Genomic DNA, 27,693 nt, shown 5'->3' on the forward strand with positions numbered 1-27,693 from the left:
ATTCTATTCTATCATTTTAGCGCCATCACGTGGTCAGAAATTTACAATACACGTTGCTTGGAGTGCACCACTTAATTATAAAAAGGGTAGAATGCTATAAGAAAGCTAATTCAACAATTATTATACAATTTATATTTATATGCACTTATTAAGTCTTATTATCATGGGCGGAAAGTATCCTATATATACTGAAATATTTCAATTACACCCAACACTTAAATGTCACCCATGACGATACGATAATGGTATGTCCCCAAGTGTTCCATTTCCTGCGTATCTATCAAGCTAAAAGTAGCCATGAGGTAAGCAAGATAAAAGCCATTTAAATTTTCATTTTATACTTATAACAACTATTTAATTGGATTCGTAGATAAAGACAACACCCACACATGGCCCCTTTGCTGGTGTTAGGAGTAAAACGACGTGTTCCTGCCTGGATGCAGACATGTTAAAGAACTATGCAGGGAAGCTAATTTAGTGCTAGCTAAAATGTAACCTGGGCATGTCATAACATGACTAACTGAAAGGCTATGCTGTTCATGTTGGAGTACTTATGGAAATGCTAGCTGAATGCAGTGATTAGTAATTTTATTGAAATCAGCCAAGCAGTTTTCGACCTGTTTATGATGCACCTCTGACATATCAGTTGCTAACTTTGGGATGTCGCCATTCTGTCACTACAAACCGACTGACAAGCATTGAAGACTCAATAAAAGATAACGCACCATCCAAAAGAAGATAGAAAATGATACTCTTCTTATCCAAACAATTCTGTCAAGTAAAATTGGTTATTCTATCGGAATGCTTTGATATTGATCGTAGTAGCGCGCTGAACCAATCATCACAATCTGTTTTGCACGAGTGGAAAAAAGTTGCGATGTTTTATATATTTAAAAAAAATAAAGTGCTTACTCTCTGGGGTACATGCATAACACAAACAGATCTAATGAACGTTGACTGAAGTTATATCCTTTTCAGTTGCATTATTTCAAACTTAAAATTAGACATGGTCTTAAGCCAAACCAATTTTTACTATTCATTTGTCTATTTCAGCATGCTCAGGCTCCAGAAGCGCTTGGCATCCAGTGTCTTGCGCTGTGGCAAGAAGAAGGTCTGGCTGGATCCAAATGAAACCAATGAGATTGCCAATGCAAACTCTCGTAAGTTTACGTCATGTGAGGCTTTCCTGCCTGGTGTCCCTGTGTTGTCAGTCTCCAGTGAGCAGCATCTTCACTGTCTTGTGTTTGTACGACAGGCCAACAGATCCGAAAATTGGTCAAGGATGGGCTAATCATCAGAAAACCCGTGACGGTTCACTCCCGCGCTCGCTGCCGCAAGAACACATTGGCACGGCGTAAAGGTCGTCACATGGGATATGGTAGGTTCTTCATTTCATAATAACACCCGCGCTCACACACTGTGTTGCTGAGTTTGACTTTAAAAATAATTTCTTTTAACAAATTCGCTGCCACTCAGGTAAGAGGAAGGGTACAGCCAATGCTCGTATGCCAGAGAAACTGACATGGATGCGGCGCATGAGAATCCTGCGTCGTCTGCTTCGTCGCTACCGTGAGTCGAAGAAAATTGACAGGCACATGTAAGTGTAAACTTAAGTTATTAGTATGGTTCAGCAAACGAGTAGTTTTAATATTGATTTTTATCCTTTAAGGTATCACAGTTTATATTTGAAGGCCAAAGGTAATGTCTTCAAAAACAAACGCATTCTGATGGAGCACATTCACAAACTGAAGGCAGATAAGGCTCGCAAGAAGCTTCTGGCGTAAGTTGTTTCACCATTGTGGGGCTTTAATTAATGACACTATTCTTAAATTGATAATACCATTAATTCTCAAATCAACATTGTTTTCTTACATCCCACTTGAATTCAGTGACCAGGCGGAGGCTCGCCGCTCAAAGACAAAAGAGGCCCGCAAGCGCAGAGAAGAGCGTCTTCTGGCCAAGAAAGAAGAAATCATCAAGAACTTGTCCAAAGAGGAGGAAACTGCAAAGAAGTGAATTTAATGTTAAACGAAATATTCGATTCTACATTTTCTTGTTAATAAAGTTGGATAAAAGAGATTGTTTTTATTTGTACTCTATGGTATAATCGATTTAATGGAAACTGAGAATTTGTAATGTCATTAACTCTCCAGTGGGGGGCGGCACAATTTCTTACATGAGTCAATTTTTCAAACAACGTAATATGATTCATTTGTCATAAACTATCACAGTTGCACCAGCTTGCCAAAGGGATATAGTGTTAAATTGGTGATCAAATTGGTATGAGGAAAAATGTTATTAGTGCTTCTATATTCAGCTTGAGTTTACTGAAGTACCAGTGAAAAACAACTGCAAGGCACCATCAAAAATGCATAATTTATAAAGCACTTTCAGATCTAAAAATAAGTCCTTAGTTTGGCAAGGCAAGGTGGTTTTTTGGGGATATCTACTTCATAAATTTCCTTAAACTTAAATGCTGCCTCACCTGCACTTAGCTTCGTGATGTCATGGCTATTTATGTATGAATTTTTGCTAAACTTTGTTTGGCACATCTAATGCATGGTAATTCCATGACTTATCAATTTCCTCACTTCATCTTGTGCTAATTAAAGATGACACTGATGGAAGACTTATGAGGTGAGCATTTAGCCCTTTGCTGATTGCCCAAGGGACCCAATTATACATATAATCAAATAATTCTACTACTAATCATTTTTAGGAACCTCATAGTGCACAAACACAACTTTCCAGATCTTGGACTGAGAAGAGAAGCACTGAAACTTGCAGCAACTTGCCCTGGAGACCAATCCCTGCACACTGGCAGATGTTTTCCAGGTTTAAATCTGGGTTTAGTAGCTTTCTGTTCCATCCCGGATAAACAGCAAAGACCTTGAGGACCTGAGCAATAGACACTACATCAGCATCTGTTTCCCTCAGAAACAAACACTAATCTTTAGGCAGTATAACTTACAAAAGACCTGAAACACACAAAAAGAAGATGCTTAAATATAGGAGATGGAAAAAAGGAGAATCTGCTGAATGGGACAGCAGGCTGTGTGCAGCAGGGTAGCTATTTTGTAGCTCAGTTAATGTGTTTCCTCATTACCAGGAGGCACTCTTATTTCCTGGAGCGTGCACCTTAATAGGATTGGATAAGGGGCAGAATATGAGATGAAACAGAGCGGCGCTTTTATTACAGCTGGCCTTTGACCCGAGCAAGACAAATGGGGCCCATGCAAGAGTCGGCAGCATCCTTGCTCACACTTAGAGATGAGGATATTCAGACGATTCATTTAAACATTTTTGATAAAATAAATCATCATTCTACTGTCGATCGATTGTGACTGGCTGGAAGGTCTTAAGTCTTAAGTTGCCGCGGATGAATGTCAAGTGGAACACGTGGTGGAATCTTCACCGCTTTAATGTCAGGTGACATCATAATCGTCATCTGTTCCTTTAATTGCACAATTGCTTATTTTTCTAAGCTAACCCCAATGTGGTAGAAAAGGGTGTGAATACGTATGAATGTCATCTTTTACTCGGTCTTAGTTTAAATTAGTTTGAAAAATACAGAATGGAAATAACACTTGACTATATTTTATTTTATTTTACAGGTGGCCTTCCAACAGGAAGGGTCTGCAGCCACGTACACCGCATGCATCATGCTAACATGGCTTGGATTTGAGTTTCTGCTCCATGCTCTCCTTCATCACTCATACCTACAGGCAGCACCTCCCCCCTCACACAGGTAACACACAGGCTCTCACTTGGCTGCCATCACCCGCTCATTCGCCCAGGTGGACGTTCCACCTCCTGGGACCTGGAGTACCAGGTAAAAACATTCATGTACCTGTACAATGTAGCACCCCTCCACAGAGTGAACCGCTCCAGATGCACCTGCGTCTCTTTTGCTATGGAGCCTCTTTCTGATTTCACAGGCTATTGGTAACCAGAGTTAACGAGGCTGCGCTTCGTTTAAATGTTGCCTGAAAGCCAAAAACCTACGCCGACACCTGCAAACACACACAATCCCGCATGGGATTATGAATACCGGACCCAACACAGAAACCTTCTTGCATCACAATACAAATGTTTCTGGAATCTCTCTTCATTGTTGCCCCAGCTCACACTTGAGATGCTATTAGTGCTGGAACTACCGAGGCCAATCCCCCCCCCCACACACACACACACTCTCTCTGGAGGCCTGGTTTTAGAAAACTGGTTTCTTACAATAGACGTCAACACCTAAATGTGTTATCAATATATATGAGGGGATGGAGCATTCCACTCTGCTTCCCTCATTTGAAATCCTCTTCTTCTATTTTTTTTCCTCTCCTCTATTTCTGCATATATTTCTCTGAAAACAAACCAGGCCATGCTAGGCTTATTACCAAGCTCATTCCTGACTGGCTGGTTCTCCACTCTACTTGATATTCTGCCTTTTCATCTTTCTTTCTGTCATAAAAGAGCTTTTGGCGAGGGTGGAGGCTGAAAAATGGGAGAAAAAAAAGGCGAGCGTATACTGAGCGGGGCCAAATGTCCTGTAATCTTTGTGCCACGGCAACAAGTTTCTGACACATTTCAATCGGAACGGATCGGTTTTGCCAATCCTCATCACACCGGTGCTGGACTTTTAAAGGGAGTTTGATAGAAGTCCGCCTATTGTCAGGCAGAGAGAGGAGCGACGGTGTCGTCTTATCCCCAAATGCATCCAATATAAGAAGAGAGAGAGAAAAAGAGAGAGAGAGAGTACAAAAAGACCCCTTCTGGTGGATTTTAGATCCGTTTCATAGCAACTTCAAAGTCCCGCGTTTTAAAAGAATGTATTTTAAATGAAGCCCAATGGAGGAAATGAGAGAAATGGATGGATGGATGGATGGATGGATGGATGGATGGATGGATGGATGGATGGATGGATGGATGGATGGATGGATGGATGGATGGATGGAGCTGTAGCTAAAATACAGTGGGAGAGAGTGAGATCATGCTTTGAAGGTGGTGCCATTGTTGAACAACAAGCAGCTCTTTTTAACGATTTAAAAGAGAACATCAGCCCAAACCCGGCGCTCTCCATTTCCAAACTCTGTTTTGATTGTGACACTTGACCTTTTGCTAATCGTCCCCATTACAGCTGCTGTTGAGAGGCCAATTATAATTAAAGCCACATGATGGCGAAAAAGGTCAGTGACGAAGGGGAAAGGAGGAGTGGCGCGTGTTTCTGCAGGGGTGACCATAATCCTGTTGCAAAAGCACGGGGCAGGTGTGAAGGTGGGGTAAATTGGCAGCAGCGGAGCACTGTGGTGGCTCTTCGGAGCATCGTGGGCTTAATTCTGAGGAACATCTGTGATAACCGAAGCGAGAGACACGGAGGCGCGCCAGGATAAAGCTGTGATTATTCCACGATGACTGCGATTGCTCAACGCTCCACAATATTGCGGAAAATGAGCTTAGCCCATGTTCGACTGTGACGAGCTCAAAATGATTTGAAGCCCTGAACAAATCCTCTCACGTTAACAAAAGTGGTGCTCGTTGGATGATTGCTCAAGGGCAAACAGATCAAACAGCTTCAAGGTTGGGCAGTGGTGGAAAACAGAGCACCGATTCCACCAAACAGCTGATTTACACAAGCAATAAAATCAAGACATTATTGATATAAGATTGCTTTTGTTTATTGTCATAATTCCCCATAAAGTGTGCAGCCCTCAAATTAGTAATGGATAAAAAAAAAATAGTAGTCTTAAGAGCTGGTTTGAGGCAGAGACATCCATTCTTATAAATAAATCTGTCTTGATCTCTTTTTATCGTGTGCGAGAATAAACTGTAAAGTGCCCTGGGCCTCCCCCTGAAAGACAGATTCCCTCAAAGTATTGGCAGTCCCTTAAATCTGTCGTTCCCAGTGAAGTGAGATTCAGAAACAGCTTTCATGTGTCAGCTTTACGGGTGTTTTGTTCCCCCCCCCCCTCTCTCTCCTCCATCTCCGTCCTGATCTCGGATCAGCTCCAAGCATCTACGGTAACGTCCCACTCTTGGGCCTCAAAGCCGTCAGTGCGTGTTGTCTTTTACCCCTTGGCAGCCACCGTCCTGTCTGTGCAAACGGTATCCTGAGAAAGCAGATGCGGCCCCAGCGGTGGGAGAGGAGAGCATGCATTAAACATGCCACCTCCCTGTTCCTCCTGCATTTTTAATGGTCCAGTTGGCAGGAGGTCTGGAAAAGTGTAAACACAGCTGGATACTGAGGATGGAGACAACACAAAGCACCTCGATATTTCTTATCGACAAATTCCTCTGAAACTGGGGCAAATGTTCCATAATATGTCGCTCAAATCACCTGATAAAATATTCATAACAGTTCGAACCGACCCAGTTCAAGAGTCACTTGTGTGGCTTCGAAATTCTAAAATTTGACTTTTTATGAGAGATTATTACTTGTTTTATAACAGGTGATTATGTTGCCTTTAAAGCAGAGGTGGTGCAGAGGTGGCCATCTGCAGAGGTGCCTCATATATGCTCTAAAATGCCCCGCTCGCAGTCCTGCTCAGTCATCTTGCATCAATAAATCCGCTCGGACGTGAAAAGCCCTCCATGCTTTTGCTGGTTAAGGTGCTGCAACATTTACAATCACTTTAAACGCTTCTTCATCACAGCTTCAGGAACATGAATGAGACCTCTGGATAGGGTAGATTTATTTGCGGGTTTTGAGGGTAAAAAGGTGTATTTTGGTTAGTTTTTTTCTCTTTTTGCCACCTTTTTATTTCCCTGATCTGCCTGATTAAGCACAAGCACTATTTTGATTAGATAGATAGATAGATTTTTTTCTGCTGTTTTCTTAATTTTAGAAGTGCATTTAACAGGACATGCATTAAATGAGCTGTTTTTAGGAGTTTCTAGGTTTTGTTACCTGAATACTAACAGATTATGAAAGAGGTGAGAAATAAGACTGAAACTGATTGAAGCTAAATCATACCATTTCATCCATCTCCTCTAGCTGTCATGGGAAGGAATGAACAAGAGCTTGATGGCAAAGAAAGTGAAGAGCAAAGAACCATTTTGAGCAGCAAATCTGGCAATATGAGGAGATGCACGATTGGCTTAGTGCACTGCCAAACTTGCACGTTTCTGCCCGTCTCTCTCTCCCTTTCTCTCTGCAGGCGAAATCACATTGGATCCAATTAAATAACAGAACTGAATCACGATTTGAGAAATACATCACACCGCACATACACACACATATTAGTGTCCTTGCCAGCGTAGTCTGAGGCCTGCCAACAGCTTCTCCACTGCCAAGTCATTTTATTGGAACTTAATAATATTATTTATGCTCATTAAGAACAAGTCATTTTCCCAGGCTCTGTCCGGACTCATCCCAAATGAGGGGTCTCGCTCCAATTTTTCTGCCCGCACAGGGACATATTTATCATCTGGATTAGGTTAAGTGTGAAATGAAAAAGTCAGCAAGGTTACGGTGCAGAGTTTGGGTTAATGTTTGTACTATTTGATAACAAGAAAATGCCAGTGGATTGAAAGAACAACATTCCATTGGCCTGTTTGAGCCCAGCGGAGGTTAACCAGCAGTAGTGGGAATGGCTGGAATAAAGTAGACAATTCAACATTCCGCAAAGGTCACCTCATTTTTAATCACTTCAGCCAAAGAAGCGTGTTTAAAAGCATTCTTAATTACTGCAAGGGTCACTTGCTGATTATCCACAAGACAAATCTTCATCCCAGTCCACCTCACGCCAAAGCAATTACGTGAGAAAGAAAGAGACGAGCACACAAAATGACAGTTCATCCAATTTTATTAAGATATCTGAGATTTCGAGGGCAGCTAGCCATGCAAAAAAACTAGCCCGATACGGCGCACTGAGGTGAAGAGGAGAGTTCACCTGGGTAATCGTAATCCTGAGCCAATCTTGGGTCTAGCCGGTGAAGGTGATGCTTAGGCGGAGCGTAGTGCTGGCTGATCCAACAAGGACCTTCTGTAAAAGGCGTAATAGTCATACTCATATCCTCGCTAAAGCACAGAAACGATGATACATGTTGCTGTGCTAGAAACGAGCCGAGTACAAAATAAGGTGAGACTAGAACTGTTGTGCATAGTATCTGAAACTATTTGTGCAGTAAAGGTTGTTAATTGAGCAGAGTCGTGTCTTCGTTGGTAAGTGGTGAGAAAACTGATTTTCTCCTATAATTTACAAATGCTCTTAATGCCCCTGATTGGCTCCTAAATATTCAGAGTGCTAATAGGAGCCGTTGAATTCAATTCAATGGCTCCAATTTACAAATGTCAGATTTTTTTATTTTATTTACAGTTATTGCCCAGTTTATCGCTGCCTGCTAGTCTAGAATAAGGAGTCGGATGGTTTGTGTCCATTTTGACTACCAGGACAGTCGTGACAACAGGACCATTCATCAAAAAGCTCGGTGATAAAGATCACCAGCCAACATCCTATTTTTGACAAACCACAGCGTCTCCTTCTGTATCATCTTCATACAATCTTGTCTTTGCTATCCATGCCAGAAAAAACAAGTACATTTTAATGTCGAGACAGCACACCGATGTCATGACGTACACAAGATATGACAGTAAATAGCACATGACAATACATACAAATAAACACTGACGGTATAACGCGCAAGACATTCTAATGATTCATTTTTTGAGTAATGTGGAACAGTGAGCTATATAAATCTATTTTTTCTGGTAAACTGGTACGATGCGGACGGCTCGGAGAGGTGGCGGGGATGTGCTGGTGCATTGTTGCGCCTCAATCAGTACAAACCCATCTAAGAACAGCACCAAATGCTGTTTTTGTAGATTTACTGTGCCGGTTTTGCCTCAGTGAATTTATACTAAAAACTGATTCATGTTTATTGCATTTATAGTGTTTCTTTAGTAAAAGCACTTCATGCCTCTTGACCAGTGTTAATAAATCAACTGCAACCAGAAGCTGGGTTGTGCCAGAAGTACTTAAAGTACAAACACACAACCCTCCCATTGAAACAGGGGATAAAGAAATTTGCAAATGCAAATGCTGCAGTCCGGGTGGACGGCGTTTAGATTTCACCTTTCCAGTCACCTGGAGCGCTGGACCCATCCCTGCATTGCGGGGCGTATGAAAAAAACAGAGCCTCCGATGTTGGTGAGTGCAAAGAGAGTGTAACTGAAGGGCATATTGAACAAAACGCTCCCCGAGGTGCACGCGAAGCATTTCTCACTTCAGTGCTGTGAGGACACTGGACAGCAGCGTGAGAGACAAAGAACTAACCGATGTGTGGTTGTTCCGTCTAAACTCTGTTAGAAACAGAACCATACTACCGGCGCCCCGTCACCTAGATCTGCTTGACAGTTTGAAGCAAACCAAAAATAGTTTGCTAACCGACCGGTTTTCTCCAACACATGCAATATATTTAAGATCATAATAAGGGAGACCGCTGCCTTTTTTGCAGATGGATGGCCAAAGAAAATGGCTAGTGAGGTAGCCAGGCTTCCTGTGCACTATCCTCTCCTCATGATGCTACATTACCCTTGTGTGTGCCGAACCACACAATGAGTTATGCTACGAGAAAGGTAGCTCTAGAGGCCTTCTAAAGAAGATCCTCCAAGATTAAAAAAAGCAAAAGGGTGGATCAATGACCACTTAAGCTTCTATTCTATTGACTGCCACGTTTTGGAAGGACGGAGGCAGCAGTTTGGTTAGAACACTCCTGAGTATTCCTCCAGTGGAGTGAGCAACTTCATCCCGAAGACACGAGTAGAACGCGCCGTCACAATTCCTGCAGACACTGCACCGGGACCAAGCCTCTCCTCTTCCCGCTGCTTAGCCGCAGAAATCCATCAGTCTCCTCATTTTTCCCTATGCAGATCTGGGTGGGGGGAGGAGAAGGCGGGGCAAGAGGAAGAAGAGGAGGAGGAGCAACTGACATTCAGTAATGACAGAGTAAAAAAAAAAGGCAAGCTGCACTGGAAGCAATTAACATGCTGTCTTCTCAAATCTCAGCAGTTTTCTGCATGAATTTACATACGTTTGATTGTGTACATGCATGAATGTGATAGATAGATAGATAGATAGATAGATAGATAGATAGATAGATAGACAGATAGACAGATAGACAGATAGACAGATAGATCAGTACAGAGTGTACAGTTAGTTTTTTTTGTACACTCACCTGGGACTCTTTCACACTCATCTGGCCTCTGTCTCGGTTGCCGTGGAAACCATCTGTGACCTTCCACACCCGCTCACCAGGACGGACTCGCTGTACAAAGTTGGCTGGGAACAGTCCCACCTTGTCTCTGCTTTTCCCCTGGTAAACACACACGACCGTTGACACGCAGGTAGAAAATCTGTGAGGCCCTGACAGACACAAATGAATCATTTCTGTCCTGGGGCGGCCAGGACGGGGACGAGGACGTCTCTAATGGATTGCTCAAATGTTAACAGAGAAATAACAAATCAAAATCTAAAAATGCTGACTAATCTTAATTTGATTTAATCTCCCTCTCGCTGAATGAGCCACAATTTGCAGCCTTGACAACTAAAATACTGTTTCATTTATCTGCTGAATCACACTAATAAAAACAGCAAACTCAACACTCTGCTTTACAACTGTTGTCTGGATATAATCAAACCATTCATTCATTATATAAACGATTCAGTTTTCATTATTTATATTTGGCCTTTTGAACAGTTGCCCAGAATTCAATATACTTTAAGATTATTATTTTTAAATACACTCTTGCCAGCCAAAGTTTTGAATGTGGATTGTATAAAAGTACTCTAAGGACTACAATAAAGTGTTTTGTACAATTGTCTCATTTTTTATGTATGTTTTGTGGTAAATATTTTAACGCGCTAAAGTCACACTCATTATTCAGTGCAAATTGCTTTACCCCCCCAAGTAGTGTTCTGCTATAAGAAAAATGTGGTAGCTCACCTTCCACCAGTCCTCGTTGGAGTCATCGAGCACTTGAACCCTTTCTCCAGGCCTGAGGGAAAATTAATAGGATGAATTCTCATCTTAGCACAATGTGTTGTGCAAAACACTCAAGCCTTTGCTTTTATTTATTAAATGACTGAATAGAGGTGAAGCCAGAATTTCTTGCAGCTAAGCATAGGAGGACTAGCTGTGCCGTTTATGGTTCTTCGTGTTTAAAGGGGCACCGTGTGATCTTGCATGACGTCACTTCCGCTGATGTTTAAAGTAAATGCAAAACAAAACAGGGCAAGCTCGCCTCTCCCCTCATTGTTTCCATAACTGTCATGAACGCACATCGAGATTGCAAGTGGATCTAATGTACACTAACATCTCTGAGAGGGCTGAGCTCACTTAAACTGTTCAGTGAGTAAATTCATATTTATATCTGCAGGCGCACTAAGCCCCGCCCCTTCCCGAGCCAAATTATCAGTGATTGGCTGGAATGTGGATTGTGTGTTTTGGTGCACTGCCTGTCGCCCGGTGTATATTTTTGACGTTTTTGACGTTTTCTGTGTTCTCCAGAGACCGGGCAAGAGGAGATGCCGACGATGTGAGACAAAATGAAATTGCGCTGAAGCCATACGAGATTACAATATTCAATGCTGCAGATCAATGCCCCCTACCCCCCTCCCCCAGCAAAAGGTGAGGTGGCTCAGTGCACAGAGGTGTGTTACTGACTGGAGCTCCAAGTCGTTGTTCTCTTGAGGCAGAAACTTGTACAGTGCCACATAAGTGTGGATGGAGTGAACCTCGACTCTTTTCGGCGTCTAGCAAAAAAAAAAGGTGCGTTGAAAGAGAAAGAAGGGATGGAGGTTTGGTTTTCCTTCACCAAGAAAAATGGTTAAATGACAAGGAGGAAACGCTGACACAGACCTTAAGGCTGACCCTGTCTTCTGAATCCGCCTTCTCACTTTCAGGAGGAGTGAGCACTGGAGACACCACAGGATAAACACAAGGACAGGAAAAAGGGGTGAGGCAAAAAAGAAAGCTAAAAAGAAGACATTACGTGAAGAGGAACAGTGCTGATAAAAGAGTATGACAAACACAGGAGAGATATACGGTGGGGTCTTGCCTCTCTGCAGCAAACATAAAAAAGACTGAGACCAAGGTCACTGACTGTAAAATGGTACCAGTACAAACAGATTATTTCTCTTGGGACTAAAACCACTGAGATTAAAGTACACTGGCAGGAACACAAACAATGGTCCTTGAAGTCATGGCTACTATATGTATTTATATCATTCTGCTGCACTTTTGCTATTAACAATGAGGAATTCATCTTTGTATTAATGGAAATGTGGAAAGAGGATTGCTTGATTACCTGGCTTATCATTAGCTTTAGCATTATGGGGAGAGATTTACAACATAAATTATATTAGATAACGAGACATTTGCTTCCCTTCCATTATTTTTTAGCTGTGTTCGACTACCTGATTATTTTTGTTCTTAACGGGTTAATTTTCCTCCAAACATAGATAAAAGGACTAAATATTAAGCAACTTAATTCCCAAAACAGGCTGCAACAGCTAGCCTAGCCATATATACAGTAAACATGATGTAACACTTTTCAGCATGGAAATGAGTTCAGGTTAGTGGAGTACATTCAAATACTGTTGGAATATCATACTTGTTATTTAAAACCTGGACATCAAATCAGTTTTAAACCTCTCAAGCTTTGCAGCATCTTTACATTAACGAAAATGTGGCGACGTACTTCCTGGGATGTGATCCTCCTCAGCGATTGGGTGATTTTCAACTTTTTCCTGTAGTTTGTCCTCCTGTAATAAAGCAGCAGCAAAGCCAACAACATTCTCAAAATGATTAATGTCAATGCGAATGAAGGCCTGGGGTTGGTGGTGTATTTTATATGTGCTTCTATACCTGGTGACACGGTGACTCTGAAATACTGCTGAAGCTTGAACGGCTCATGTGAGCCAGTGAGGTCCCATAGCGCAGTGCCTCATACACGGGGTCAACAAACACATTATCTGCCTCTGAACACAGTGGAGATGGAACAAAGCAGCACACTTGCAGGTTTATAGCTGACACACACACGGTGGCCTTTCATGAATCTTGGACTGAAGGCCACGGACAGGGTGATTATTCATGTGGAGATTACTGCTGCAACAGGGCAGGTGGCAATTCTGTCCCTTACCTTGAGCCGCAGGGGCTTCTTCGACCACGCCCAGAGCATCGGTGGTTAGCAAAGGAGAGCTGAAGTTCCTCTTAAAAGCTCCACGCTACCAAGTCAGGAAAGACGGACAAGCAGGGGAAAGAGAGGGGGTGGGGAAAACAGACAAAAATAGGGTTTATTATTTTCAAGTCAATCATTGCCTGTGTGATTTTTTTGACAGCAAAAAGTGGGCACAGAAAAAACAAAAATCTAATTACTGTGCATTAATGCTTTCAGAAGCACCTGGGTTATTATGAACCATTTGTGATTCTTAATGAGGTCATAAGAATCAAAAGGAGCAGTAGTGGAGGGAAAAGGTTAGCATACAAAAAAATCTGGAATGAGGTAAAGATGTCAAGAAAAAAGGACTGACGTACAGGAAAAGGAAGCAGAGGAGACCCGGTGAGTCAGGTCATGATCTCATTGATCTCTTCGGATGCTGCCATGAAACAGCGACGCAAATGCAATAACAGTGGAAACTCTAGCCCGCAAAGCATGATAAGACAGGAATAGAGAGTAGAAAGTTCTCTGGTGTTGTATTTTCTACTTCTGGATGTGCGTATGTGTGTGTGTGTGTGATCTGAGAAGCCGCAACAGCCGTGTCACTGCCGATGTTAAACAGTGTAGACCAGACATGTTTCTGTTCAGCTTCATGATCTGATTGTTGGCTTTCTTTGAGCAGAAATATGTTGAGTGGATGGTTCATCAGTCCTTGAGATTCAAGTACAAAGATTCTGCTTTTGACAGAGACTGTGATGAATCTGTAAATAGACCCTGTTTAATAAAGGTAGTGAAACACTTTTCTTTCATCTCTGCATCTAAAATAATACAACAGAGCTTTTCCTTTATCATTACCTCATTTCTATCTGTCTTGTGTTACACTATCTAGCGTACACAATTATGTAAAAATAAAAATACATGCGTAAAAAAATTCAACGCAGTGTTTTGTCTGACAAATGCTGAGAGGCTCCAGCCAAATGTGATGCTTTATTCCTGTGAATGTCACATTTTTGTCACACATTTAATTCACTGATAACACAGGGAACAAATAATCCTGACCTTAAATCTATCATATAGCTGGCACACACGCGTGCACACACACACACACTTCATGGGTGTATTAAGAACAGCACTGATATTTACTTTACAAATGTGCGCACAAGTGCTTGCTAAGTGATGCAGTGCTCAACCTCCGATGCAGTAAAATTCCTCCATCAGTTCAATGACTATTGATAAGTAAAACTTGTCACAATCCCAAAGTAATATTTTTAAAAAGATTTGGCCCAGTTTGTGCAGACTCAGCAAATGCCAGGGACGGACACTCATAAATGTTATATATAAAAGATAAAACTTAAATAATTAATCATAAATTGTGCTACTCTTCAGTGACTATCACAGCTTCTCTTTTTTACAGGCACTAATTCAATTTTTCACTGGTCTTCTGAAGGATGTGACCGATTTGACCCCCAACAATCGTGTTTTACGGTCTTAAACAAAAGCAGGACAGCTGCTGCTGCAATATTGCGAACTTTTAAAGACAGGTTCTGGCTTAGAGCTAGTTACTCCAATTTAAAACAAAGTGGCTTCAGACTCCATCCATTTTCAATAAACCACCTAATCCTTGCTTTGATGAGTACGCAGTGATCGAACAGTACACCGCGGCCAAAAGCTTGGCCATAGCCTGCCGTGTCATATCCTCTGGGGATTGTGCTCGCCTCAAAAACACTGAATTTCACACTGAATTAGCCAGTCCAGCTGGTACAGGGAGATATTGATTTTCCAACAGAGTTGAGAGGGGAAGGAAATGTAGCATCCAGACTACAGAGGTGAAATAGGAGGAAAAAGAGTGAGACATAGAGAGGAAAAACAAACAAAGGCTGACTAAAATGTTGGGACCTGAAACTGTATCAGTTATCCTCCCAGGTTTCTCTCAGTTAAAATAACAGATCTATTTTTATCCCTCACATGTTTCTCAGCATCTTCAGCAGCTGTGAAGGTGTGAAAAGTCCTGGTCCAGCCATTCAGAACCTTTGCTACTGTTGGTTAAAAGGGGCTTTATCCTATTTTAATAAGAAGGAAGCTTTGGGGTTTAGAACATTGCTAGGCAGAAAGACTGAGCCAACTGCCAAGACACAATAACAGCATGCAGGTACCGTTCAACTCTGCTGACAGCAACACTGTATTCGGTTTTTCTCCATGGCAAATTGTAAATATGCTCTACTGTTTGCCCGTGCAAGAAATTAAAAATAGGAGTTGGCTGTGTAGGTGAGCAGGTTGTGGCAAATTTCAACAACTATTTGATTTACAGCAGTGTAAAATCCACTCTCACCACAATCTTAAAAAGGAGCGCAACACATACAAAAAAAACTAAATAGCTGAAAAATGCTATTTTTATTACTTTTATAATTCTGTTGTGAAGTGGCACTATGGATGGCTATAAGAGGGAAGGGTTCTTACCTTGCCATTACATGGCTGCTGGGAGAGCTCAGATGAGCACCAGAGGTGAGCTGCCAGCTTACAGGCTTTACAACGCAAACCCTGCTTAGAGTTCCCTGTGAATATATCCAAGAATTAAATATAACACATAACCCTTTCAAAGACGTCAATTGGCAGAAACACACAAATAAACCTGATCTGTATCCCCAATAGTCTGGGAATGGAATTTTTTTCATTGTTTTTCCTGTGTGATTGTTGTACCTTGAATCACATGTTTGCAAGTCTGGCAGGTGGTGGGCCTACGGAAGACATGCTCCTGGAAACAGTGAGTCTTGACCGGCTGGGTAGGTTGGGCCTGAGACAGCGTCTTTGAGGTCGCAGACAGAGAGGGGCTTAAAGAAGGCGAGTGCGATGACAGTGAAAGGTTGGGACTGATGGACGTTGAGTGTGGGAGAGAACACTCGTAGGCCGGTGGGGATTCTGAGAGAGGGGGAGGAGATGGCGGGGGTGGAGGTGAAGTGATGATGGCTGTGGGAAGGCGGGATTCAGCATTGCTCCGCTGGAAGAAGTTGTCCATACTCTTGCTGCGCATCACGGATTTTAAGGACAGGGAGCGCTTTAACCGTTGCAACTGCAAGACAGGGGACAAACAAGAGGGTTGACCAGTGGAACCTTGGAGAACCTTGTTCCTTTAAAAGCAGATAATTCGAAAAACCCAGAGAAGGAAAAGAGCTCAAGTAAAACCAAGCATAGAACTTCGGTTACACACAAAACAATCTACAAGTCCACATCAGCCACAAATGCGTTCATTGTGAGGGGGTGTGCGCTCTTGTTCGCTCTTCTTGCCCTCTGACTGTCCTTGCTAGATTCTGCTCTTCAGCTTTTTCTACTTTTGTTTATAGGATGACAAGTATGCCAATATTAGCAAATCCACCAATCGATACTTCTTAAAATTCCTGTTTGAGTGGTTGTATCGAGTGGCTCTGCACCATCACACTTGATGTTTATCTTTGACTGTCTGCCTCCACGTCTGATACACCTTACTGCTTTTGGCCATAAAAAAGGAGAAGTGATAATGGCCCCAGTTACAAAGACTTTGAAGTGATGAGCTTCACTGTATGGATAATAATAACTGCAGTGATATCATACATCAGGAGAATGGATCATAATGAGGACATCAAATGCATCTGAATCTGTCGACGAGCTGCTATGCATTGATTAAACTTCTATAGTCCGAAGAGATTTGAGGTCATTGCTCTGACAAAAGTCTGCCCTCTAACTTTTTTAATGTGTAATGTTGTGTATTAAAGGTGCAATCACCATAGTAACATTTTGATCACATCATTTTGTTTCTATAGAGACAACAGAACATGGAACATCCTCATCATCTCTACTGCACTGTTGAGCACTGAAAGCCATTTCACCCCTTCACAGAAAACTTGATCAATAAGATTGAACAGGGTCCTCTTTTTCTTCTTTAAGTGCACAGATGCCAATTAGTTTGAGTGATGAAAAGAGTCCTCTCTGTTGACTCATTAGTTAGGACCTCCCGTTAATGTTTTCCAGAGGGAGCTGAGTCCAAGCTTTCATTAACGACCTGTTCTTGGCTGGGCCGCTGGTCCATTCAGTAATGGATGTTCCTCTCTATTAGATTTCTAACTTGTCTGACTTTGTTAATCTCTCTTGTGTGAGCTGGTCTTTGCTATAGTTCCACCGGGGAATGAAACAATTTCATTTGCAACATGTGACTCATAATCAGTATCTTAAAATATCTCCTTGGGCCTAAATAAAGATTAAATAAAGAGGACTTTTTCAAAGACACCAGAATATTTCATGATTAGAAGTCCCCAAATAGATCCAGTGTGATGTATTATAGTACCTTTCCCCACAACTACCATTAAAGAATGGGCCAAAACCATTGACCTTGCCTTCACATGGCCTAGATCATGGACAGATATACCACATCACCCCCATTCCACCACACCCAAAGGATGCACTGCCAATGTCACAGTAACCAAAGATACCCACAAAGTATCTCAGTCCATGTACTACCTAGATAATAGGTATTAAACATTTTTTGCCTTTGACAAAATGCTAACTCTGGGTGCTGCTTGGCTTAATTTCACTGACTCAGCTTTAACCAAATGGTGAGAAGCAGGTTGTTCGCAAGCATCCCAGCAATAAATCTGTTTTACTGCCATCTTATGTCTCAGTTGCAGAGTACAGAAGAGGAATCAAAGAATAGTTCTAATGAATGCAAATCTCCATGTTTCTCTGTGGCGTTTTTCACTCGGGAAGGCTTTGAAAAGTCTATTTATGGATCCCAAACATGAGGCCCCATCACACTCTGAACTACCGACAGCAATTAGCTCATCACAGTGCGAGTACAGTGTAGTGTACGAGAACAGACTGTATTTTCAGGAAGCAGCTGAAGAATAAATACGACGTCTGAGGCCAGTCAAGGAAAACTGATGGGGGAAAAAATAGAACAGAAATGAAAGAAAAGAGATGGGAGAAAAGAGTGGAGAATGTAGGGAGGCGAGATAATACAACATCAGCATCAAACCAGTCATCTTCGAGAGTCGAACAGTGCAGCAGTGCCTTTCTCTATCACACCTCTGACAGGAGAGCAGGCGGCTCAGCCTCAGCCTCGTCTTCAACCACTTAAAACAAACTCTTTAGCGAAGCCATCTATAAATAGGCCGTTATGACGCCTGAATACATAAAAAAAAAATTGTGTGTGTGTGTGTGTGTTTATTTAACCTTGAAAGGTAAAAAATAGCCTTATGGCTTGTAGCTGTGTAGCATGTAATGGCCAATGTGCATGTGTGTGTGTATGTGTGTGTGTGTGAGCCACTACATACACCTTGGACATTATCTGCTGTCTCCCCTGTCCTCTGGGAGCAGATACAGGACAATAACATTCAAAACAAACAGCTTCTAACCACAAGCTGTCACATCAGCCATAGCTTACAATCAATGAATTACGCTACTCTGTACATGGTGCATGTATTCACTGTACGACAGATCTTAAATCAATCACACATCACCGAGAAACTATATTACTTTAGTTAGCATTAATGTTTTGCTTTTTTGTATTTTTCTTAGGATTTAAGATTTCTCAGTATATAAAGACTGAAGCATTAGATCTTTTGAACAGATATGTTGGTGTCTTAATTAATATATCAAACTAATTGGCCTGGGGCCATAAAATAAATGCATTAGCTGGCACACTATTACATCAGATGTATTGACTTTGTTCCAACACATCTTGTGAAGAGTGTACGCTGCTGTGCACTTGGCCACCGTATTGAAAACAAAGATACTTATTACCGTATAAGAAAGATAAATGTAGTATGTAAGCAAGAAGAAGTATATAACTTCTATTATTCCTCACTCTAAAACCTTGTAATGTCACACTTCAAAGTGTGTATGAGAGCAATTCCAAATACTGGTATGTTCAATATTCAATTACTATATTACTTACCACATACACACACACACACACACACACACACACACCACACACACACACACACACACACACACACACACACACACACACACACACACAACACACACACACACCACACACACACACACACACACACACACTAGTCATGAAAAAACACGTGGGTACATTCTACCTTGGCTTTTAAATGGGTTGAAAATAAATTTCTAGTAACAAAACCAGTGTCTTTTATTTAAAGTTTATTTGCACAGCACAGACATATTCTGTGGAATTTGGGGGTAAGACATCCAGGGCTGAAACTCAAAACAATTCTTAACAACAATTTACTTTATTTAACGTCACTGTAACAACAGATACGCTCGGGAGGGACAACCTGGCCTGAGCTGCAGGATGAAGTCATCCCTGACTTTAACTTCCTAACCCAGACACTGCAAATGGGACTCTGCTGCATCAGCAGCATTTAAGTACATAAAGGTCAGTTATTCACTGATATCATTATCATTAATCACAACTGTGCAGGGACAACACTGTCACGGCTGTGACATTTAATAACAGTGGAGCGATTATGATTATGTCATAATTGTACTCCTCTCTCTGTATATCTGTCTACTGTACGGAATGAAAGTCAGACTAATTGGTAGTAAAATCAGTAAAACTAATCATGGCAGCAGTACCAACACACATCTGTCATGCTCTTAATCATGACCCTTGAACTTCTGTTCTCAGTTATGTGATGTAGTTTCTGTTATCGGGCTGTGTATGAAACCAATGACAAGGAGCAGAGACATAGATGGAGAAGAAATGACGCACAGGTGGAAATGGTTGGATTTTTTTGGGTTTCATTTCGGTGGCTCAGTCATTGGAAAATGGAAAATTGAAGATGGGAGCAAAGAAATTAGATGAATGAGGGGACAAAACATGCTAATAGCATAGACAGTGGGACCAGAGGAGTTCTGATGCTGAGGTGTGTGGAGGGAAAATGGACAGCAAAATTTGCCATCATTTTACTTCATAGAAATGTAATGGCTGAGAAAAGTCAATGTAGTGCATTACATTTGTGAAGACTGACGCTACACCACTGCATTATACTGTTTTGGGGGGTATCAAATATCAGAGAGCCTCTCATTCTGGGCATGGCTCCAATTTCATTGCTCAAAGCAAAAAACAAATATATTAGCACACTGGCTAAATAACAGATATTTAATTAAACAAACAAGACACAAAATGAGAGGCGCACGGGCAGTTTCTCGAGTTTCTGCTTTTTTTAAATTCAACTTTCCTTTTAAACAAAGTTCTGCTGTGGTCTTAGTCATGTGTTTGAATGCACCTTGTTAAATTATAGTTACTTAAATGACATGTGCTCGAAGTGATTACAGAGTCATAATAATGTTTTCAGTGCTTTCACCTTACCCGTAGGAGGAGGAGGCGGAATAACTATTCACTGTCCGTCACAGGTTGCCTTTATTAGAAGCACTTTAGAAAGCTGGTGGCTCCACTTAACGTTGTAATAAATGCTCTGAGATCGGAGGGATGATGGAGACGGGAGAAAATAAGGAGGCGATGGACAGATGTCTTGATTAGGAGATGCAGTGGAAAGGCAGAGATGGGACCAATCACATAAAGATGTGGTGAAGTATCAAAATGAACACGTCCGAGATCCTTGTTTATTACAGACATTTAATCCTTCTGTGTTTTTCCCCACCCTGCAGGATTTGGAGAGGTCACAGCTGCCAGTAAAAGCTTCTCAAACAGACCGCAACGAGTGACGAAGCTCTGAGGATGCTTCCACCCAGCTCTGTTTTGTCTGTGTGGTCATTTGTGTAAATTATGGCCCAGCCCTTTGCAAGACACAGCAAACATCTGCTGGCGGATTGGCTCATAAATTCATGCACCTCACCACCCACCATCCATTGTGTTGTCTGTAGTCAAACAGAAACAAGAGGTCTGACCGAGCAAGCCTGAGCCAGCTCCCTTTGACAATGGCCAAAACTCAACCTTACAATTTTTAAAATAATAATTAAAAAATAGACATAACTAATAAATTATTCAGTAGCTTAAAGTCAAATAACTGAGATCACATGCTTCTTTTTTTGCATCGCAAAAAGAACAAATAAGCAGAAATTTGGATGCAACCACGGGATGCTCATTTTATTTTTAAATATATATATATAAAAATTAAATATATTATAAAATGAATTTTGGTTCCTATATACTGTAAACCTTTTTGTGCGTGCCGAAGAACTGAGAACAAACTCGGGCTAAGACTTAGTAAAAGTGGACTGCAGATTTAGAGAATCCTGAAATTGGATTTTCAAAGGGTATTGCTGAATGAATCTGATGGGAATGCATAATGTCTACATAAATACAGTAATATTTAAAACAATAAAAAAGGACAGTTTTTTTTCCTTTGGCCTGGACCATCAAACTATGAAGTCGAAACTGTGGTTCATATTCTGTTTTGCAGTGACACTTACCAACACGGTCCTGTGTCTTATCTGCCCTTTAACCTCGAGGCTGAAATTGCTACAGGAATTAAAGCGGGTTATAGTTGTTATGCAATACCTGTACAGAATTACCCTCGAGTCAGACAGATTAGTTTCCGTTCCCAACGATTTAAGTAAGTGTGACTTAAGGCGCTCGTTTCTGAAATGAAAAGGTCTTCATATTTAAACAAGTGTGCGATCAACCTACCTTGGATTCCGTTTGGTTGGGCACAGTAGCCTGCGGTCGGTGTAGGTTTTGGGGTTCGTTTTCCTTTTCGCTGATTTCCGTCATCTCTTCACAGAAGATTCACCAGAAACAAAGTGAGAAGTCCACTGCGGGGGAAAAAGAGGCGGCTACGCACGCACAGGTCCGAGCACCGCCGCGGTGTCTTGGTACTTCAGGTGTCAGGACACCTTTGCGTCGCCAGTATCCATCTGACAATCTGACTTTTGTCGCCTGTTCACTAGAAATCCTCCGAAACTTCGCTTCTTCTTCGGCTGTCGAAAGAAACAGAGACCCCTTAAACTAGCTCGCGCTCCTCTCTTCTTCTGTGGCTAGTTCAGGTCTCCTCGCGCACACACACGCGCTCTTACAACTTTAATTTTTGCCATGATAAAAAAAGCGCTTAATCCGATTGGTCTTTTCTGCTCGAATTACCAGCAGAGTGTTTTGTGATTGGTGTACGACCAAAGACGTCGACGAAGTGGGTGGGGCAACGTTGAATTTAATAGTATTTGTTTGCCTGCTAATTATAATACAAAACGCCGCTGTTTGTGTCCTTCATTTATATTCATATGTACATAATTGTTAAGCAAATTAGCCTCGGTGTTATATTTAGTTCCCTTCAAAAGCTAAGCTCGAATTCCATTTGCCAAAATAAAAGTGCCAGTTTATCATTTTGTGTTGGTCCAGCTTAAGGTCAGGAAAGATCTACAGTCAACCAACCCTAAAAATATCTCAAATCTATTCATTAAGGCAATTTGTCCAAAACTTAATTTAATGTTTAATATGAAGGGTACATTTAAAGAAAAACAAAACACTTTAATAAGATGGCTACAGCAAATGTGGAAACAAAACGTGCTAAACAGCCTCTTGTGTGATTGAGTCAAACTGTACAAAATGAAATCCTTTATAAGCATATTTCCTGAGCCGTTGGTCACCAGAGAGACACAGCAGTTTAACAAGAGCACAAGCAGCCCAGCATGGGTGGCTGAATCAGCACCAAGGACAGCTCCATCTCTCTCTCTCTCTCTCTCTCTCTCTCTCTCTCTCTCTCTCTCTCTCTCTCTCTCTCTCTCTCTCTCTCTCTCTCTCTCTCTCTCTGAGCGCATGTGTGTGCATTTTCATTTGTGCCTGCCAATACACACAATGTAAACAGTGTGTTTGCCTAATTATAAGCCAAATGCTATGTGTTGTGCTATGTATCTTTTGTTTAAATCCTGAACACTGTATCAAAACCAGCTGTATTTTATAATTGACAGCTTTGCAATGCATTCCACCTAAAACAAGAAAATGACTTCTAATAGCGTCTCTCTCTCTAGGCAGCCATATATCTATCTTGATGTCACAAACGCAAGTCTTGTCTCTTCTGTTGATGTAGATGTGGACAGCATGCCCCAATTTCCTGCAGTCTCTCAGTTGGACTCCAGTTTTACAGCGTACCAAAAGCCCCCTGTCGCTCTCTCAACACTGGAAAAAAAGAAGTTGATTCATGGTAGTGCAGCATGTAATTATGCAAATGAACATTTATATTTGTGCTATATGGTAAATGCGCTGCAACAATAGATAAGGACTTCTGGAGGGTATAATTGTCTGTGAGGATCATGAAGAGCCTGACTTCATAGCATCTGCAGTGCTGCATATATCTACGGTATATTTGTTACTGCCTGACGCTACAATGTTGTACTTAAACTGCACATTTGTGTTAAATTTGCATTTTCTTTTTGGAAATTTTTACTAGATCTCAGTCTCTACATGATCATTTTGGCTGTAATTGCCAAACAAAGCCCCCCCAAAAAACAATGCAAGCATCAATCTTTAACCGAACACAAAGAAGAAAAGCACAGTTGTATCTTTTGTCCCTGTCAGAGCTTCAGCTGGTATCCATTTTGCAGCATCATCTTTTATTAACTGCTCCAGGGAAGCGACTTCGCTCTACTTACAGTACACTACGCTGCATCCACTCTAGCTTTCACAGTTCCTTTTTACTCAGACAAACGAATACACATTTTCACCACATCCCCTGAGTCAGTCTGTCGTTTTAAAAAACACACGGAAATTGTTAACATTTTCTTCCACTCAGCCCCACAACAATGCATAAAAATAGGTACATGTTACAGTTCATATAGGTTTGGGTGAGCCTCCAATTTTTTATTCTTGTCTGCTGTTCAGAAACTTGCATTTCTTTAGAACTTATTTATTAAATAGAGCCACAAAGAGCAAGTATGGTGGATTAGAGTCAAATCTCTGGAGGGCACGCGTCCTGATATGACTCTTCTTAATCTCACCATCCCCTCAAATTAACATATTCCCTCTATGAATTTCCTGCATATCTCTATCCCCCACCTCTTATTTTCCTCATTATCACTCCCCATCTTTGCCAGTTCTATTCTTTTTTTCATCTCATTCCAGTCCAAATTTAGTTATTTCTCAGTGGACAGTTGAGGGGAAACATTTAAAACCAGCCATTTGTGCGTCTCCTGTGTGTCTTGTGTAGATTTTTCAAAATCGCGAGAAAAAAAACACACAAGTATTTATTAAATCCGACAGACAGATGTACAATTAATACACCAAGAGTGAAAAACTATTACATCAAATAAACCTTTGATCGGTTGGACCCCCTGCAACGTAATCCAATTCCATTTATTCACTTGCTCCACTGAGAGAAGCACCTTGGTCTAAAGTAGAACATTATACTACAAAATAACTCCTTAATACATTTTTTATCTCTCTATCATCATAGCACCAACTACTGAAAGAAGTGGAGCAAAGTAAATTATGTACACATCTAACCCAGATCTGAGCCATCTTTCTTCCTTGGCACTGACAGATTTTAAGGAAATTACACCAGCCTTTTATCAGTGTAATATCAAAATTTAGACAGATTATTCAGCCACAGGCTGTGAATTAAAAAATGTCTAGGTGATCTAATATTGTGAAGGTAAACAGAAAGGCTTAAGCACATGGTGTGTGTTTTTTAAGGGGAATAAAAGAAATATCTCTAGGTACAATGTGCTCATTTTTGTATCATGAAGCAGAAAAAAATCCCCTAATAGCGGTCATGAGGCACTCATTTCCAATGATGAATGACAAGCTTTATTAATGCAACATTTTTTAATGTTCCACAAAGAGGAAAAGAATTGATTAGGAATGGTTTTAGGCATAATAGACGACTGTGCTTAAGCATGGTGCGGCCTGATTTCTTCCCACGGTCCGCAAACAAGCACATCAGGTCAACTGCGGACCTGAGTGAAGCGTGTCGGTTATAAAACAGTGTAAAAAGATATCAGCACAGATCATCTTCTCCCAAAACCCTTCATCTCAGACGTTTCTAGCCTGCTAGCGGTGGCGCTAAATATTTGAGTCACGGCTAAAAGGGAGCGGCGTGAAATCAAATTGTCAGCTGCAAGTCTGACATTGGAAATATCCGCGTGGGTGGTGAGTGTCAGTGTGTCAGACGTTGTAAGTGCCCACATTTTCATGAGTTGAAAACACAAAACCCTTATACTGAAGAGTGGCTCCCCACTTAAATTTCAAATCTTTTGGGGGGGGGGGGGGGTTGGTGGGCACCGTGTGATCCTGTCATAGGCAGCAGGGTTCAAGGTGCAAATCTGTCAGGCTCCCTGCTGAGTGGTGGAGTCAGAGCCATCGAGGCCAAAGGTACCGACCTGTCCAGTCATGAAGAAACACTGACTTTCTGCCTTCTTGTTTGGCCATTGTGGATCTATAAACCCCAAATATCAGTATGAACACTGTCACTGTAAAACGTGGAGAGGAAAATATGTTATTAGAAGGTTGCTTCTCTACAGTGATGAAAGCTTCATTTAAACACTTTGATGTGCATGTGGGTTGAACGGTAACCTACTAATTCCTGATAGGAGACAAATCTCTTTCATGATGTAACAGCCTCGTGTTGCGACTCTGCCTTGTTTTTTTTATTTATGGCTTTGAAAGATTTTCACTGTTAAACTCACTCCTTGTGGAATACATGACCTACTTTTTTCCCTTTGTGGTTTTCTCTTGCACACATGTGGCAACTATAGTCTGTCTTTTTTTTTTTTCATGTGTTCTCCATATTTTCATGACGGCAGTAGAACAGATTTACACCGTGTCAGCTGCCGTACCAGCCAGGCAGCGAAAACGCCCATCAAAGTGTGAGCAACCATAAAAATAACTGTGCAAATGAGGCTTTTTCAGACCAGGACATAAGGATTGAAGGAACCAATGAGGAGACTCCTCATTTGTAGGAGATACTGTCCAACAAACAGCTGACACACGCAGGATGCATAGATGCAGATCAAATAAATATATTTGCTTTCAATATTCTTGTGCAATGAGGCAGAAGTGCAGAGAATCAACAATGCAATCAAAATCCAGACATCACCCTCATTATAAAAACATAAACAGGCTAAATCTATAAGGCAATGCCTGACCTAAAGCTTTTTATGTCTATAATTCTGACCTTATTATCAGGCTGGACATGGATCATTAAAATCTCAATGTGTAGCTTCAAAAAAACATCATGCAGTACTGTTAGCATGCTGGCTGTGCTAATGGAAGAGAAAGTAAATCCCTGCATGTATGATCCTGTGACATGCAGAACAGCAAGGACAGCAATCAGAATTGCAGTATGCATGAGGGCAGAAATGCAGTTTAACCTTGCCTGGGGTGGTGTAAGTGCCACAGTTTTGCAGACTGTGACACAAATGAGACAAAGTCATTTTCTCAAGGAATATGGCACCTATATATAGCAGCACTGGCAGATCTTTCTGCCAAATGAGAATCTGGAGATATCTGAGGTGTGCCTCATCATCTGTCTCATGGTTGAGCCTTGTCGGATGAATCAACATGCCATTTTTAAAAAAGAATTCTAAACAGTTTAGAGGAAGAACCTCCAGATTAAAGTGAATATTCAAACACGATCAGAATTATAATATAGATGATGAAACAGCGGTATTTAAAGAGATTTTTGAAATTTGTCCCTCAGTAAGTTGAGGTGGAAGAGCAAAGCTCAAATACAGGATAAAACAAGAGGAAATGAGGCTCAGGAGGTAATAAGAGAATAGCTAGAAGATGGCGTGACTAGCATCAGATTTAAATACTTGTATTACCCTTATAAGGAGCTCATTTGTACATTAAAGTCTATGAGAAAGATCAGGGGAGTTAAGGGGATTAAAAAAAGTTCAGAAATTCAGCGATACCATTGACTGCTGGGATATGAAAAAATAAATAACACATAAACACAAACTGCGACTCAGTTACAGCTCACAGATGATTGTCAGGAGTGATCCTTAAAGGAGGGGGGGGGGGGGGGGGGGGGGGGGGGGATGGCCGTACAAGGAAGGCATGTGGCCAGAATGGCACTGAGGTTTGTGTAAAAGGTGCCAAAAAGGAGTTGGCAGCCGGACTTGCTGACTCACACCCAAGTCCTGCCTGAATTATACAATTAACATTGATTTCTTTTAAATAAATGCTACAGATACAGCCCACAGATATGATATCAGAGGAAAACCAACAGGGAAAGTGAGTGGTGGACGCGGCCTTGAAAAACCCAAAAATATATACCGGTACTTTAATATATATGCCGCGCTTGTTCGAGTGGCAATTTAATACCATATCATCAGCTTAAAACCCTCAATTGAGAGACGCTGCAGTAAACTGCCGCTGCTCTGGGCTGATCTTAAGTGAGCGGTTGCTTTCTTCAGTTCTGCTGATGTTGGCAAATTAAGACTTACTCCGCTTACCTGGTTGTCAATTTGGCTCAGTTTGCGCGTAAAGCTCCAGGCGAGCCTCGAAAGAACCACGGAGGCCCATCGTTTGTGGGGCCCACGTGAAGTGAACACAAGAAGCGTGACAGTCGTTGCCTCGACACTAACAAACACATTAATGGATAAAAAGTCGCTTGAAATTCAGCAAGCTTATTTAGGGATTC

General features: G+C 41.5%; 2 protein-coding genes across 2 annotated transcripts; one reads left to right on the forward strand and one right to left on the reverse strand.

Annotated features, from left to right (window-relative positions):
- The first annotated feature begins 157 nt into the window (after positions 1–157).
- LOC130539971 (60S ribosomal protein L19-like) lies at positions 158–2,079 on the forward strand. Its single transcript, XM_057058764.1, has 6 exons — positions 158–302; positions 1,054–1,160; positions 1,256–1,378; positions 1,477–1,597; positions 1,670–1,780; positions 1,890–2,079. Exons 1-6 carry the CDS (start codon positions 298–300, stop codon positions 2,014–2,016), a joined length of 594 nt encoding a protein of 197 aa, XP_056914744.1. The 5' UTR covers positions 158–297; the 3' UTR covers positions 2,017–2,079.
- A 5,699-nt stretch (positions 2,080–7,778) lies between these two features.
- LOC130533326 (SH3 and cysteine-rich domain-containing protein 2-like) lies at positions 7,779–22,135 on the reverse strand. The gene is made up of 11 exons (XM_057046622.1): positions 21,750–22,135; positions 15,848–16,217; positions 15,608–15,702; positions 13,133–13,217; positions 12,859–12,971; positions 12,692–12,755; positions 11,851–11,906; positions 11,656–11,744; positions 10,936–10,987; positions 10,168–10,305; positions 7,779–9,864 (listed from the first exon to the last, which is right to left on the reverse strand). Exons 1-11 carry the CDS (start codon positions 21,831–21,833, stop codon positions 9,766–9,768), a joined length of 1,245 nt encoding a protein of 414 aa, XP_056902602.1. The 5' UTR covers positions 21,834–22,135; the 3' UTR covers positions 7,779–9,765.
- Positions 22,136–27,693: the final 5,558 nt, after the last annotated feature.

The sequence above is a fragment of the Takifugu flavidus genome, chromosome 1 (assembly GCF_003711565.1).
Source record: "Takifugu flavidus isolate HTHZ2018 chromosome 1, ASM371156v2, whole genome shotgun sequence".
Lineage (NCBI taxonomy): Eukaryota > Metazoa > Chordata > Actinopteri > Tetraodontiformes > Tetraodontidae > Takifugu > Takifugu flavidus.